Here is a 17712-nt window from a genome sequence, read left to right on the forward strand (position 1 = left end):
ATTTCACTATCTATATATAAATTAAGAAAATCCGGTATTACCAATGGGATATTGCACACTTATTTTATATGGTTCTGCAAATTAGGACGGACCATTCATCTGCAAAGGTTGTTAATATTCACATTTAATATAAACGACAACTTTTTTGAATATTGTTAATATTACTGATATATTGAAAAACAGATTATTAATAAACAGCTGAAGTGGAAAAATGAAAATTTCAGAGATAAATATCAAATAAGGCCAAAATACTTATCTATTAATGGCTAATGCATCGTTGCCTTTTTCTATTGGGAAAGAATAGATCAAGAGTTCAACAGGACTCAAATTGTCAAGAGGGAAAATTATAGATAGAATTGGTCTGCACTATCCATTAAGACATGCTATCGAGAACTAGATATGTGATATGATTGTAATGTGATGAATATGAGTCAAACTTTGTTACGAAATCTTCGGCAAAATATGTTAGCCATGTTATATAATCCAAAATATTTCTGGTATATTTTTAATGAATGTGATCATGCTGTGCTTCCCAAATTATTTTTAGTCGACGAAAACAACTCATAGTGAATGATATATGGCCATATTGCTATATTGCTTGCAGTGTCTGTGTTTTTGCATTTTTTATTCATTTTTCATAAAATTAAAGCAATCAACGTGTAAACTGATTTGAGCTCAACAATCAAAACAATCGAAGAGAAAGTCCAAATCAATCATGAGTACCTATTTCAGGAAAAATGAAAACTTTTGTTTCAAATTTATCTTTTCGCGTCATTGTCATTTTATGAAACAAATAAATTATGTTTTTCGTGTTTCCACTGCCTTAATTATGCACACATCGGAGACATTGATAAGAACTCTTGAACAGGTGCAACCCTCGACCTTTGGTCTCAAGTTTGCACTGATCTGCTCTCAGCTCTCTTAAATGTCTCCTCGAGCTTGCATAAGCCTGTGCAAACACAGTTAACATCTTTTATTTTCAGAAAAAGACAACATTGCTCAGTCTGCGACGTATATGCTTAAGTGATAAAATGTGATGAGTTGATTTTTTTTATTATATTAATAACAACTATGATTAATTGATTATACATTCACAGTCATTCACAAAAGGTACGTTCAAGTTAGCTAATAGACAATTGGCTGGCTTGGGCTGCACGTCAGGTTGCGTTAATAGTTTGTTTTTTTATTTTAAAACTGAAAGGCGATGCTCCGGGTTGCTATTTTATATCATTGTACATACAATCTCTGAACCTGGTAATGATATAAAACAATGTCATAACGAAAATTTAGCTATAACACACACTGAAATGACTCATTATTTGTTATGAGTGCATGTTCATGATAACGTGACAGAGAGGATTTCATTTTTCAGGAAAAATCTCAAAACGGATAATTATACCTTCCTGCAATCTTTGTTTGTAGTGTCAAAGTTAATCGAATGACTTAAATTTTTGTAAAAATCTATTTCATAAAAGAACTTTAAATTCTAAAATGAAATGTATCTAAAGCTGGTGAAATTGTCCTTGAAGTAAATGCTTATTCCTTTTAGTGTTACAAAGCCTGTTTATCCATATCTCTATTTTGCCTGAAGACACGCGTTGTCAGGCAATAATAAGATATAGCTAGAGATAATAAGATAGACAGCTAATCTATATCATCTGTTTATTCAAAATCACGTCGTCGCCCATAAGCTCAATTAATAGTATAAGCTCCATATTTTGTATGTATTTCTACAGACCGTGATCCAGAGAATTTATAAAAGGGTATAAATCCAAACCAAATGGTGAATTCCATTGTTTAAAATAGTTGCCGCATATTTTTAAAATGGATAATTGTGACAATCGTAAAATTTTTGCGCTCAATCCACCAATACCAATGTGCCAAACATAAACTTCAACGGCTCCGACGTAATTTCAATGATCTTTAGCATTTTAATGAGTTCAAAAGAATGTGCATAATATGCTAAATGAAAAACTCAAGTAGTACACATTCAATTTACAGGATTAAACAGAGAATATGTGGAGAGGCTTGGTCTCATAAATGCAGCGCCGTTCGTAATTTTGACACTAAGTAGTTGTGTCATTTTATCATACAAAAAATCTTCTGGTCAACGATCCTTTCACCGCAGAAAGTTCCCCCATGGGTAGAACTTTCAATTGATATCGAAGATACCCTTCAACACACATAAATAATTCATAAGCAATCAACCCATGAAATCAATATAACAACTCACGCCACGTGGCTTTAATTACACCTGATAAATTATGTAATACTAATTACGATGTTACATTATATAACTTTAATTGACGTTCATTCATTTCATTGGGATGGCCCCTAGAACCCCGAGAATCCCTGTGGTGACGTCGAAAAAGAAAAAGAAGCTGTTTTCCAAGCAACAGTGCGAACGCATTATATTACGGAATGCTAACTGCTTAAGCGACAGGTAAAAGCAAGGTTCATCTAATCCCCTCCGATGAGGTAAAAAAAACAATTTCTTATTGGAATGATCCAAGCACAATCGCACTGTTGACAATAAAAGTATTGAAACAAACGTTTTGTGGTAGTAGTGGTTGTGCATCGTCAAGATTAGAATGTGAATGCAAAATTTTTATTGTTCTTGCTACTGGTGTCGAGCAAGAAGCATTGCGTAAGTGCAAACGCAAAAGTAAAGATGAAATTTTTGAAAGATGTGATACGAAATAAGAATCTATATACTGTGGTAGCTTGTCATTCTAATTAAGATGGCACATTATGTAACTCTCACGTTTATTCATTTCATTGTGATGACCCCTAGAACCCTGAGACAACCTGTGGTGACGCCGAAAAAGAAAAAGTTGCGCTCAAAGCAACTGTGCGGACGCATTATATTACGGAATGCAAACTGATTAAGCGACAGGTAAAGGCAAGGTTCCTCTAATTCTCACTGATGAGATAAAAACAATTCCTTATTTGAATGATCCAAGCACAATCTCGCTGTCGACAATAACAGTTCGTGGTGAACTTTATGTGCTATTATATGCACTAGGTCAGAAAATGAATGCAGTATTTATTATTGTTATTGCAACTGGTTCCGTGAAAGAAAACAGTGCACAAAGGAAAAAATTAATGTAAAATTTTGGGTAGATGTGATATGAATAGAGAATTTAAATGATGTTTAATATTTTGTTGGTTTACCACTATCGCAATTGTTGGAATAATTTTGTGCAAAAAGAACTGTGATGGAAGAAGTCTATATTTCAATGAATATAGTTTCCAAGCAAAAATTTATGGAAAAGAAACATCGGCAAAGGCATGCAGAGGTTTACCAGGAATGCCATGAAGAGATAGTATGTGTTTGATTTATAGAATTGATTTTTAAGGTATTATTATGTTATCACATGCATATGTATAAAAAAAATGAGCAGAATACACTTTGAATTTTCATTCTTTTGACCGTTATATTTGGTTATATATTTAATGAGACTGTCTGCATGATATCATCGAGCACCATACCTCGTGAAGTATGACATGATCACTCCACAAATATTCCGATTAAAAGCTCCATCTTGATATCAAGGTTTGGGAAACAAAATAAGACTATTTTAAAAAAGTGTTATTTCGAATTTATCTCAAACTCGTCTTCAGATTGATACAAGTTAGTCATCGTTTTCTAAATGCAAGTGAGATGACATCATATAACAGGAAAGTTTGACGTGGAAGTGGAAGATTGATGAGAAGGATTTATCTTTGATGTAGGAGCTGCTATCGCCAGGATGTATGGCAAAAAGACTGGTGTAGTAGCAGGTGGCATGTTGTGGAGTCTGTTTGTAGACAAGAATGTTAATTTTGAAAAATGGTTTTATGACGGAAAATTGGAGGAATTTCATCTTTCGTATAACTGAAGATGGTGATCTATTTTAGAAAAAAATATAGGACAAATTAAATCGCCTTAATGAGATATTTACAAGGTTTTTTATTATGCAAGATATTACAGATTAATTTTCAAAAGAAAAGAAAAATAGTTTTGTTCAAATTCTGCATTGTGAAGAAAAAGGTCTGCCTTGCTTTGCTACTGATTGCGGTGCTTTTAAATTATTGTGATAAAAAGTTAAAACATTTACGCTACTAAATATTCAGATCAATGATTTTACAAATTGCATAATTTGAACAGACAGCATCGGCTTATCATCCAATGCTTTCATCACCTGTATCATTGCACTTTGTGACATGTACTTGTCATGTCTGCACCATATTGGCGAAGATGATACGGAATATTACATCGTCCAAGACATGCATCCATTAGATAATTGTTTTGTAATAAGTGGTTGATGGGTTATAATATTCCTCAACAACTTGTTCATTAGTATCAAAAAATAAAAAAAACGATGCTAAGAAGTGATAGCGAAAAGGTCGTAGTAGTTGCTCTGAATGGGGCTTTCTTTTTTGATCATGATCTATGATCAATTAACATTATTTGTGCTCTGTTACATTTAACTAAAATCAATAGTAGTTAGTGTATAGCTATTCTTAGCATTTTCACAATCCAATTTACGTTCTATGCTTAAACTATTGATTTACTTGTAAACAAGTCTGCACTAGTTACTTTACAGGTCGTGATAGACGAGATGCAGGATTACAAGGTAATACACAATGTCTGAATTTTTATTTGTTGTTAATTAGGACCGGAAAGCTAAAAGCATTCTGCTGATCTTAGAGGTGTAATGCAGCTATATGATTCGGAGGAGGGACATTCACATGGGCAAGCTGTTACTTAGAGAAAAAAAGACGTAAGGAAGAGAAGACTTCTGGCATTCTGTATTATTTATCAAAAAACCTATTAGAAAGAAATAACAGGATAGGATTTACTAATCTGTCAATGAAAACAACGAATAGCCTTTGCTTCTCAGACAGTGTCTTCAACACTTCTCTGTCCTCAAATCCTCACGACGACAAGTCCGGCAACAAAGAGCCAAATATCTTGAACGTTCGGTATTTCAGTATCCTAATCTCTGTCTCAATATCAATTCTTTCGACAACTAACACTACTCTAGCTGTCCGTGGCTTGTATATACTGTCTGGAAGCTTATTGCAAAGTATGACGTAAATCTCTTTATTATAAATATACTGTAACTGCTATTTACAATATGTAACGTAATTAATATAGCTAAAAATAGAATGTAATGATGTGATGTAATTATTATGAGTCTGCATAACAAAGCTAAATGCTTAGTCTGACGTAATCTTTACATCACAATATTTATGATCCAGATTTCAAATGAAGTTAATAAGGCATGTCATGCAAATATAAATACCGCCGCCTCCCTCACCCTATCCCACCCCAACCCGAATAATCAAGCTGGCTCCGCCACTGCAATTGATTATACTTTCAATGCCCAAAAATTTCGTAAAATTACAGTATTCAATCAAAGAAACAGGTAATCTTCGAAACTATACATACAAATTATGGCTGCTTTAAACTTTACATTTCAATTGCGTTTATACGCTTCCAATTCCATTACATTATTTTGAATCATGCGCAAATTCAAGCTATAAATGTCAGCTAACTTCAAAGATACGCAGTTTTGCGCCGTGGCATTGCTAAATCACCTGAATATGTAGCAACAAAATTGATGAGGAGATTTCTTCACTTTAAAAAGGACCTCCTGGTGAGCAAGAAGATTCAGGACAAGGAGGAGCACCCGGTGAAAAAAGAGAAGCATGAGGATCAGCAGGAGGGGTGTTCGACAGTCGCTGGGGAAGAAAACACTGTCCAAACATTTCAAGCATTGTTGAGTTAGATTTAGGTATAAAAATTACATCAAAGCAAAACAAATTTTCGTGAAATCTGCGTTTACTCCCACTAAGGTGCATCCATCAGACTTCGGCATATAAGAAAACAGCAAAATACATAAACAAATTTATTAATTCGCTGCTTTTTTCACCATATGCTCCATTGTCAACCAAATGAAGTTCTTTTAATATTTAAAAATGTCCAAAACATTTGATAGCTCGAAATCATCGATATATTTTACAATGCTCCAATTTATTGATCGAATGATCGCTTTTGGAATCTTGCTTAAGTTAAGAGATAATAAAAGCAGATATACATAGTGGAAAACACAGTGTAAAACTTTGCCACATTGAAAAACTGTGTTTATATTTATAGCGACTAATATGTTTCCATTTATTCAGGAAGCAGCAGACATTTTATTATATATATATATATAACAAAAGCCGTTCACGACTTTGACAGCACCATAAAGTCAAGGTCTTGTTTAGGTTTTCTTGTTTTGTCTGAAACTTTCTGTTCGAGCTTTTACAAAAAGCCTCCAAACTCCTTCTCATGCAAATTTTGATTGGCTTTTTGCTTTAAGGCTTTAACTGATTTTAAATTATATGTACGGTACAGAATATAAGCATACTATAATAACTACTAAAACGCCTTGACATTATGATGCTACTTGCTCAGTTTGTCATTTTGAGTCACGTGGTAGTTACGTAATGATTCCAGCACGTAATACATATCCGAATGGTTGGAGCTTGGAATACAGTGGTTACTTGATGTAAGGGATCATGGTCACCTAGAAAGAACTCGGTATCTCTGCGTCGACAAAAATTCTGAAGCTTTATTGGAGTCAAACAGTGCGCTACTCTATCTTGTCGAGAATGTCTGTGGCTCTCTTCCCTGTCCACCATACACTGATGGTGTCGAACTTAACTGCGTTGTATGTACTAAATGAAAGAAAGACTTTGATTTAAAATTTCATCGTAATTCACAATGAGTGAAGCAGCTAAATTCCGTAAATATTTACGAGAGGCAAAGCCAACTATCTATATATCTCTATCAACTATCTATTTTATATATCTATAAAATATAGCATAACATGAGAAATAAAAGTGTAATTATTGCCAATAACATTTACATTTACGAAATATAGGTTGCAATAAATAAGTTATTTTTGGAACACAACCCACTTAACAAATCATAACAATTACTGGAACCTTACAAATGAGTTATTCACTATTTTAAACAAACGAACGATGAAGTATATTACTTTAGAGTAAACACTATGACAAATTTGACAATACACAATTTACCCCCACACAGGCACACATACACACAATACGATGACGTATGAACAAGACAGCAAATACGACTAACCTGACGTTTACTCCTCACATGACTCCGAAGATGACAACCGCTAAGGTTGTCAGCACGTCAGTCAACATCTACAACAACAGTCCTTCTCATGACTCTACTAACCTGGACGATCTACATCCACAAACATGTAAATTTTTTTTGTTATAAACACGGATGTAGAAGATTTTGTAAGTAGCGGATCCAGTGTATGTCAAAATAAATCACAGCTCTTCAATTTTAAAGTCAAATTACATTCAGAAAATACTATTGGCTTTCAATTTCTAAAGAATATAAATTTACCAATTGATTTGCGTCTAAGCTGTTTAGAAATGTAAATAAACGCCAAAATGTACGTACTGCAATAATTTATTTTGACGTACTCTAAATCTGCCACTGGATTGTGTTATTATCTACACGACTTTTACGGCTCTTCAGTGATCTCACTTTTTCAGCTAGTTATTCTTTTTAAAAACAGTGGTACCGTAAATTCAAGGTAAGGCAAAATGAATTGCCACTAATTTTACATTCAAAATACCTTGTAATGCCAGTTGGTTATAAATTTTAATAGAATATAATTCAAGAAACCGCTATGAACTACTGTAAGTTATTTTGCTTATAACACAGAATTTGAGAAATTTAGATATTTTCCGAATACATTATCTAATTTATGTTGAAGATCTAATGTACGAAAAATGCCTTTAAAGTATGTGCATCAAAGCAACACCAGAACTACGTGTTTTTCTGAAAATTTCATCCTTCGCTTACCAAGTGAAGCCAGCATACTCAATAATAACTAAAACATGTAGCCTTGCAGAGAGATACACCAAGTAAAGATGAAAGTTTTGTTAGAGTAGAACATTATAAATTGTCTATAAACAACGGTTTTGTGATTCATCTGATAGAATTTTTATTAAGATTTAAATACTATGCAAAAATTAAGGAGTATCTTCACATTAATTTTTTAAGTAATTCTTAATTTTTTTGTTTTTGCTTTAACTGAACTGTGTTTTAGTTAATTCGTGATAACAAAAAGATGCCTGTGCTAAGTAATGCCTTAAGGCAAAATCATTGATCTTAAGTTCTAAGCATTATTTCAGCTCCAAAGCTAAATCGAACCGAAACCTCACCTAACTGCCTTGTTTGCCAAAAGTTGGCCGATGCTGAAAATAAATACTAGTGTAAAATAAGGCGCCCTGCAAAACCAAGTGCCCTTCCTGAAAGCAGCCGCTACTTAATGCCTCTGATTTTGAAAGTAGCTCTGACAGCTACTAATGACACTTATAAATCAATACATAAATAGAAAGCGAAAAAGGAGATAAGAACACATTGAAGAATCCGAGATTATATGTTTGATAAAATCATTGAATTACTTATGTGTCATCTCTAATCAAAGACATCTTAAGAGGGATGATAATGAAGAAACTGTTATTTATCATTTATCCAGAATTTCAGCTTTATTGTAGTGTTGGTAGGGTGACGGTGACATTGAGCATGATGAATTTTAACTTGACCAGAAGTTTCGACTTTCGAGGTTAAACACGAAACGACGTGAAAAGACAATAAAACTTTTGTACAAACATTGTCTTCTTGTCTTGAAGAAATATTGAGTACTTTCAATTTGATGCCAAATTTTGGTTGGGTAAAACCTTTATCAAATATGGTATTATCATACGAGTATTGAAATTTATGCACTACAAAACGGTGAAATAAAAATCATATGCCTAAAATTTCCGAGGGCCTGATTGCATGTATTATTTTCTTTACTAGTGAAAACGTCGTACCTGCATTCTGATTGGATATATCATATTTTTTTCACTAGTGACAAAATGCATATCAAGTTTTACCACGAACGGTGAACAGCATTAAAGAAGACAAAAACAATCTTTTTTGATTTCATCATCAATAGCTTTGCAATTTGCCAAGACATTATCCGTAAGCGAATTCAATATAAATGTAAGGAAAACGATACCAACATTCAGTAATTTTCATCGTCGAAACATGACTTTCCAAGTATGGACAATATTCCCGTCAAGCAACTTAAATGTCGACGTAAGTTTATTACGCAAACAACGAACCTAGTTCCTTTGTAAGAGAGGAATTGGCTTTCATAATTTTAAGACAGAAACGGCGAAAAAACTAGTTATTCCCGATAAACAATTTAGGTGATTGTTTTGAAGCGTTTGAAATTGTGCTATCTCTTCGATGAAAAATTCACTATAATCTAAATTTTAATACTCGTATGATAAAAACATTACCAAATGGGTGGTTCATTTGTACGATTTTTATCATGCACTCGTTTAGAAGGATTAAAAACAAACTCGTTCGCTGTACTCACTCGTTTGTTTTCAATCCTTCTCCACTCGTGCCTGAAAATAGTTAGCACTCACCAACCATTCGGTAATCTATTAATATCACTCAATTTGTCGTATGCAGCTGGTTAATACGAAAAGTTTTTAATCTATTCAGGATCTGTCAAAAAAATTTCAAGCAGGAAAATAAATTTATATGCGTTTGCATCTTTTTGAGATCATTTTTTACTGAATCATGCAAATTCTAAAGATTTGCTGATTAAAGAAGAAAAGTTGTATTCCAGAAAAAGTGCCCAGATGTATTATGTTACCATATCCTTTTAAAAATGTGACATGTGAAGATTTATTGTGAAGTTTTATTACCCATATGACGTAAAAACCACATGTAAAAACACTTTTGAGTGTTAAAACTTTCACGTCGTCAACAAGAACACATTGCCACAAACCTTAATGGAATAATGGTACTTATGCACTCTCAAAAAATGAAATTATCATTTTTTCTTGTTCTGGCTACTGGCTTGATGCAAAAAAGCATTGCACAAACAAAAACGGGGTAAAACTTTCGACAGATATGAGTCATATGATACAAATAGAGAAGTGGAATGTTATTTGATTCTATGTCAGCTTACAATCATTGCAATTTTTTCGAAAAGAACTGTCTTAAAAGAATTTTCTCTTTTACGTAGTTTACAAGCAAAAAGTTATCGTAAAGAAACATCGGCAACTGCGTGCAGAGGTTTACCAGGAATACCAGGCCGAGATGGTATGTGTTTCATTTACAAATATGTTTTTAGCCATACATGAAAGCATGAAGTTGCACTAGTTTATCCATTCACGAGGGTATTGGAAATGTCTGTATGAAATTCTTTTTTGACATAAAAATATATCTGCCTGTTTTGCACAATACTTCTTTTATTATTTCTTATAATTTTTGTCTTTGAAGCTGGCCCATTTTATCGACGGAGGATCTTTTGAGCTTGAATTCTTTTTGAATCCAAATTTATGAACTTTATGATCATGCTCATAAACTTTGCGCAAAAATCTCTGTCTCGTATGCCCTGTCTCGTATTTCAAAAAGGTTTGAATCATTTGACGCAGTACTGTAATATATGGACAATAGCATATTGTTTACCCTCATTCAGCACCAATCGAGCTTATCGTAAAATCTCGCAAAAATTCTCATCTGTTTTCTTCGGATATTATGTTAGCTACATCTGTTTTCTGTTTCGTGGTTGATCAAGATGATATGAAGGTGGGGGAGGGAGAGAGAGAAAGATATGTTTATTAACTATTCATTTTAATTTTTAATTCTTAAAAATTCGTGCTTGCATGGAAGAAATCTCTCTTCTTAAATAGGGCGGATAAATAAATGTGATGACGACTCTTCACAATTATTTCAGACTCTTCCGTTCTATTTTCTTGATTTATTCAACAATCATGCATAATACGGTTATACAATGAACTTCTGCTAAAGTTATAAATTTTGCACGGTCTGTGTGATGAATGCATGTACACAGACATAAATTTATTGCAAAATACCCGTCAATTGTACCCGGAATTTCTCTGCATTATTGATCTATTCAACAAATTGATGGAAAAGGAGATGTCCAAAATGATCTTGGATTCGAGCGTAAACTACTTGGGATTCGAGCGAGTGACTACTAAGACCACAATGCACAGCGTGATTCAGGCTTTTGACGTCATTGCATATGGTCTATTCTGGAATATGAGAATCAATAATCCTCCACGCCATAAACAAAAACAAGAAGTCTGCAAAGTGCAACTTTCATTATGACTGTACTGCATAATCATTTCAATGTTCTTTTTGACTACCGCAAATGGTTGATTTTGCACCGCAGCGCTTATTTAATCTTCCCGATTCTGAATGCGGTGCTTAAGTGGGAGCGGTGCTAATTAAAAAATTTTCAATTAAAGGCTCCACCAAATGTACTTATTGTCCTCATAAAATAACAATTAGACAAAATCTATTTACTTGATACAATACAATATAACTTAACGAAAATAATGTCATATAGTTGCGTAACAAAAAACCAATATATCCTTTTATTACCAAAATTATACTATATCTATATCTGAGGTACGGGACTTAACTGGGAGCGGCGCTAAATAACTTTTCTGGATTCTGAATCCGGCGCTTAACCGAGAGCGGTGCTTAAGTTGTACGGCGCTAAAACGAGTATTTCTGCATACATAATGAGGGCTCTAAGACACCTCGTGATTGAATTTTTTGTTAAATGAGCTTGCATTTCCTGATTTATATAGGTCGCGATGGAAGAGATGCAGGATTGCAAGGTATTTTAAAAGTTTAGAAGGTTGCGTTCGGTTGTGACAAAAATTGGACGTTTGTACTTTTGTCGGTCTTGAAGTTTTTAAAATCAAGTCGAATCAACAGGCTTAAACGTCTTTGTTGCAAAAATTTTTAAGCAATGACTTCTTTCATTAAATGTTTAGGAAAGTTTAGCAATGAATCCATTTACAAAATCATTTCTGCCTAAATAAAGGAGAAAAATTAGAAAAAAATTTTCTTTCAAACAAGAATTCACTGATTGCTACAAATGATTTCATCACTTTCATACAAATAAGATAAGCTTTGTAAAATGTAAAGTAATTTCAGGTGAACATTTTTCTTGATTTTGTTAAGGACCTCCTGGCAAGAAAGGAGATTCGGGAGAAATAGGAGCACCCGGTGACAAAGGAGAAGCAGGAGGATCAACAGGAGGAGTGGTCTACACTCGCTGGGGAAGAAAACACTGTCCAAACACTTCAAACATTGTCGAGTTATATTCAGGTAGTTGCTCGTTTGTTATCAGAAACAAAAACTCTTAATTTCATCAAATAGTCATAAAGTATACTGACTGAAATACAGGAGAATAGTAAAATCGAAACTTTGAATTTACGTTTGAAATCTCGCTAAGCACTCGGTTCAATACTTATATACGTAATTTCAAAAAATAAAATAAATATCACAACTAGTATATTACTCTCTTATATTCTACACGTACAGGTGTGATGGGTGGTTCTTGGTGGAAACACAATGGGGGAGCATCCAATTATCTGTGTTTACCAATGAATCCGTCATTTGACAAATTTGAGCGAGGATCCCAAGGAGGAAATTATATCTACGGTGCAGAATATCAGCATACCAGACTAGCTTCTAAGCCTCTATTTCATTATGATGCTACTTGCGCAGTCTGCCATATTCAATCACGTGGTAGTTATGTAATGATTCCAGCACGTAATACATGTCCCAATGGTTGGAGCTTGGAATACAAAGGATACTTGATGTCAGCGCATTCCTCTCACATAGGAAGAACTCAGTTTCTCTGCGTCGATAAAAATGCTGAAGCTAGAGCAGGATCAAAACCAGACGTTAACGGTGCCTTACTCTATCTTGTGGAAAGTTCTTGTGGTTCTCTCCCCTGCCCACCGTACTCTGATGGCATTGAAATTAACTGCGTTGTATGTACCAAATAAATGGGCACTTTCTTCATTAAGTGCACGACTTTTCAATTAATGTTTTCCCTTTTTAATTGGAGTATAAGTCATTTAATAAATTACTTAAACATCATTGAAAACTGTTTTTCAAATTTATTTATATTATGTTTCATAAATTTTTGCCATATTTAAAAAGTTACGGGACCAGCGGTTATAATTGGGTACAATATGTTACTTTACACATACGTTTATTCATTAGTTTAAAGTATTATTCTTAGGGCATGTGAAAGTGAAAGATGTAGAAATAAATAAGATGGTTTGATGTTCCTAGATCTAACAAAAAGCCCTTGTTTTAGAAAAGCCCGTAAATACAAAACTTTTATTTAGCACGTTCTAGCTCGAGTGACCACGTATAATTTAGCCTTATATTAACGACCACGTACAAAGACAGGACTATACAAATATACTTCTCAAATTAGTTGTTGCCAATATGAACGTAAATTTATAAAATTTCCATAATAATGAAGTAGCAGGTTCTCTTTAGCATATAAGTTACTTGTTTTGTATTATCAAATTTTACGTCATTTTTAACAAAGAGGACACTGTAAAATACAACACATGCGTGTAGAAAAAGAATGCGATAAGGACATTAAGGAGAAAAGTCACTAATATCGGTAATATGTTCATTTTGTGTATATATTTGACTGATGCATTTGGTGTTAAAATTGACGCCGGAACTTGCCTCAATTGCATAAGCTTTGTCTAAATCTCCTAATTTTTGCGATTTAAATGCTTTATAGCTACAGGTCTTTCTTCTTTCTTTTCATTTGGCGGTGATTCTTCTTCATCAGGAATGTGTCAGGGGAATAAAATGTGCAAACCTAAGAGCGCAGGTAGAGTGTTTTCTACATTTTTGACAGCTTTCTTTTTTAAAATAACAATAATGCTAAACAGATGAATTTAAATGCTAATTTTTGCAGTTATATGTATCGATGAATGATTTGCAAATCCTTTTCAATTGATTTGAATGTGACACACTCAGATTGGTTTCCAACATTTGCACATGCTAATGCAACTCAGGTAAAGACTAATCAGCGAACGTTTAATGTGGTTGTTATAGTTTATAATATGACGTACTGCAGCCGCTATAAAAATGAAATCGACAAGTTGTACAAGAAATAAGCAGAAATCTGCAACGGACAATAGACTTTTAAGAATTATAGTTATTCCCATCCATTTTTATTGAATTTAATTATCACCCTGTCTTTACCACTCTCACGAGAAATCAATTGTTGATACTAATTTTGTCATTGAGACATGCGGAAGTGCTGAAAAAATAGGTTTTTGAAAGGAAAACGCAAGAGCTGCACAATTGCTCTTTGAAAAATCAGGTGACAATTCTTTCGTATTCAAAGGTGCTCAAACAAACAAAAATAGACCATTAGGGAACGGTATACCGTGGCTGGCTCGTGTTTCTTTACTCATATGGTACTAAAATATTTCGGTCTTCACGAACCCTAAAAACAATAAACTTCTAAGGAAATGCATAATGCATTATATTGTTTTGAAATTTACATTGCATAAACAAAGTTACAAGCTGGCTACGCTAAAGGCGAACGTTTTATGTTTATTCACATGAGTGCGTGACTTCAATGTAGGTGTTACTGATTTTTGTGCTTGATGTAAAAGGAGCCCTGAAAAATTGAGCAGTTGAGTGTTGGATGAATTTAGCGACGCTTTCCCTTTTATATACTTCCTGTTTTTACATATATACCTCAAATTGTAATAAGCCTATAACTTCTTCATTTGTTCGACTTTCATTGAACATCTATTCAACATGAATGCTGTCTGTTTTATGTTATAAATTTGCTCATAAACGTAGCTATTATTATCGTACTTTTGCAAAAGCAAAATTTTAAACCAGCAAGAATTGCAACTAAAGAAAATTAACTTTCTAAAAAACAACATTTTGTCGCCTTTTCTATATTGACGTTTCCAACCAACTTAATGTTGAACGTAAAATCAGGGCAGATCAGCAGATTGTCAGTTATTATGTGTTTATGTTTTGTCATTTATTGAAAAGAGCTCCATGCTACTTAATTTTCTTCAAAATTCTGTAGTTCTTCCGTTGGATGTCGATATCATATTTGTCATATTTTATAATTTGTAACATCAATTTATTTCAGACTAAAAATCAAGTTGATCTGCTAAATTTACTCATCATAGGCATAGAGACATAGCTAGCTACGAAAGTCAGTGAAGAACATTGACGTATTTCGTGAATTTTGTCTCATCATGTAATAAACCTTTTATCAAATTTCTTCACGAATTTTTTTAATTGTCTTAAATAAAGATCTGCTCAAACTGTAAAGAGTTTTTTCAACATCAATCATGCGATGCCTACTTCATTCTTAGTAATGTGTAAATTGGAGAATTTATGCTCTGTCGTTTCCTAATTTCATGACCTAAAATAATGTTTCGTTTCGTTGTTGCGCTACAAACATGCTTGTGCTATTATCAAAACCAATTTATCGTTATGTAAACTTATCACCTAACTAATATAAAGCAAATGTGTTTGTTTTCGGCTAAAATAAATGCAAATAACGAATATGTTAATTGGGAAACGAGCATTCCCTAATTTACATATCACAAAAACTTCAATAAATCCAAAACAAAGCATGCAAACACTAATGTATAGAGTCCGTCACAGTTCTTGAAGATGTATTGAAGACAACGAAAAATTTTGTTTCATAATGATACTTTTATTTGTCGACTATTATTTCAGCAAGAAAAATACACTATATTGCACATTTTCATAATCGGAAAGACAATATCCCCTCCCCCCCGCCTTATTCATAGCGTCTTTTTAAGCGGACTGATATTTCAGCAATGCGAGAATTATGTTAAAGTGGTCGAAATTTTCGCCCATACAAAATTACATAGTCCGATCTTCATTATCCCTTGCTTGAATACTTTGCAGAAAAGATCAAGAAAAGATCCCTTGACCCCAAACATATTTACGATGGAATTACAAGCAAATTTTCCATGTCTTGCGTCCTATTCTGCCCAAATGTTGTTTCTTTTAGATCGCGTAGGCGGTATTAAATGAATATCTAATAAAGAGAATATCACAGTTGTCGCATGAAGTGTTAAGCTTCTCACTAATAAGGCATTGTCGAAATTCTTATCAATTTTTGCGATCACAAAATAGCAATCTTAGTTGAGCGATTTCACAATGCTGTGCAATAAGTACTCTGCGGGGCTCGCAATTAATGGGTGTGTTAGTGTGTGTGACAGGTATGTGTAACAACGAGATGTATAGAGGTGGACAACGCGATCCCACGCGTCAAGCCGTCAAGCATGTTTGAGAACGTGCAATTAATTTTCACTTGTAGTAATTAATTGCTGCAACATTTTGAATTGTAAAATTGGAATCGGAACTCGTCATTACTCTTATGTTAACGACAAGAAATGACAGTCTCTAAAAAGAACGTTCAATGTGGCGAGAATAATTTTATAGCTTTTGCAAAAAAACATGGGTTTATTTACTTAAGTTGATTTTTTTGTTAGATTATTTTTGCCAAGAATGCTCTCCTTGTCAGTTGGGCTCGCTTACAACAATCGGAATTTGATAGACAAAAAGTATGAAATGTTGCAAACTCTATGTTATCAGTGAACAAATAAAAAAGCATGTATACATAACGCCGCTAGTCTGTACATTGAAATGTACAAACGAGTTGGAAGAAACATATATCTTGAAAAATAATTGCAGCTTTTTAATGTGGCACCCTGATCGCCCTTAGTCTTTCAGCCCACGCTTTAACACTCTAGGCCTATTTAATTTAGCAGACAATCTACCAGAATTTACTGATCACATTTTCTTCGCTCAAAAGTAGTACTTTACAAATTCATTTGAATATGCTCAGCACGAACAAATCCAAAAAAATTGTTCGCAGCAATTCATTAAAAATACACCGCTGTCAGCGGCAGCTGGCAAATGGTTCTCACTTTTTACACTTCGATGCCATTTGCCTTTCGATTGGCAGTTCTAACGGCGAGAGGTCTGATTCACCATACATAAAATTAAAGTATTCTGCAATTACATTCTTTCCTTTGAAATTTTTCAATTTTAGGTGGAATGTATTGAGCTTATACTTTGTTCTTCTTAATGACGAGTAAGTCGTCTTTTTAATTCTTCGTTTGCCTGCAACTGGTCTGTACCCGAAATTCTGTTTGGTTTTCAAAGTGGTGTGGCGTCAGTAGGAACTCTTTTTGTAGTACATAGTTTTGTTGAGTTTCCTTTGGAAAGAAAACACGCTTCGGTATGTTTGGCGAAATCAACTGCATTTCACCCTGATTGCTTCTCTTGTGAACTAACTGTAGACTGTTATCAAGTGATTCTTTGCTGCAATTATATTTACGATATTAGGGTATTAAACAAAAGTCTTAGAAAGTATCGACAGTAGACTTGTTGTCCGCCCTCATCCAAACATAAAGAATAGAAAAGAATTAAGTTTAATGACATGAAAAAGTGTGTGCTTTAAGTGTTTCTTGTGTTTCTTGCATTTTGTTGCAATAATTAGATTATTTTTTGCTTGTCTCACATAAAAGCATGGAGTCGGTCGCCATAATAGAAAGTTTTGCATATAACAGGCTGAGAGTGCTCTCTGACAGTCTTTGCTGCAAGTCAAAGTTTTATCCTGCACGAAAAATAATCCTTCAACCTAAAAATATAAGTGTATAGAAAAGTGAACATCGTATTTCTTTCGTGTTTTTGTCTTACATTTATATCGCTGAAATCGCTGATCTGTTTTTTCTCTCTGATGC

At 33.7% G+C, this 17712-nt stretch overlaps 1 protein-coding gene across 1 annotated transcript; it reads left to right on the top strand.

Moving 5' to 3' along the window:
* The first annotated feature begins 9833 nt into the window (after positions 1 to 9833).
* LOC124446315 (short-chain collagen C4-like) lies at positions 9834 to 13025 on the top strand. Its single transcript, XM_046997158.1, has 5 exons — positions 9834 to 9982; positions 10116 to 10192; positions 11713 to 11742; positions 12092 to 12238; positions 12455 to 13025. Exons 1-5 carry the CDS (start codon positions 9888 to 9890, stop codon positions 12922 to 12924), a joined length of 819 nt encoding a protein of 272 aa, XP_046853114.1. The 5' UTR covers positions 9834 to 9887; the 3' UTR covers positions 12925 to 13025.
* Positions 13026 to 17712: the final 4687 nt, after the last annotated feature.

Source organism: Xenia sp. Carnegie-2017, unplaced genomic scaffold, assembly GCF_021976095.1.
Source record: "Xenia sp. Carnegie-2017 unplaced genomic scaffold, XeniaSp_v1 HiC_scaffold_22, whole genome shotgun sequence".
Classification (NCBI taxonomy): Eukaryota; Metazoa; Cnidaria; class Anthozoa; order Malacalcyonacea; family Xeniidae; genus Xenia; species Xenia sp. Carnegie-2017.

Bases quoted from the DNA above. Each gene is read 5' to 3' on its own strand.
- LOC124446315 (XM_046997158.1), top strand. From the start codon at position 9,888: ATGGTACTTATGCACTCTCAAAAAATGAAATTATCATTTTTTCTTGTT. The intron at 9,983-10,115 runs GTAAAACTTTCG...TCTTTTACGTAG, and splicing joins ATTGCACAAACAAAAACGGG to TTTACAAGCAAAAAGTTATC. The intron at 11,743-12,091 runs GTATTTTAAAAG...GATTTTGTTAAG, and splicing joins AAGAGATGCAGGATTGCAAG to GACCTCCTGGCAAGAAAGGA.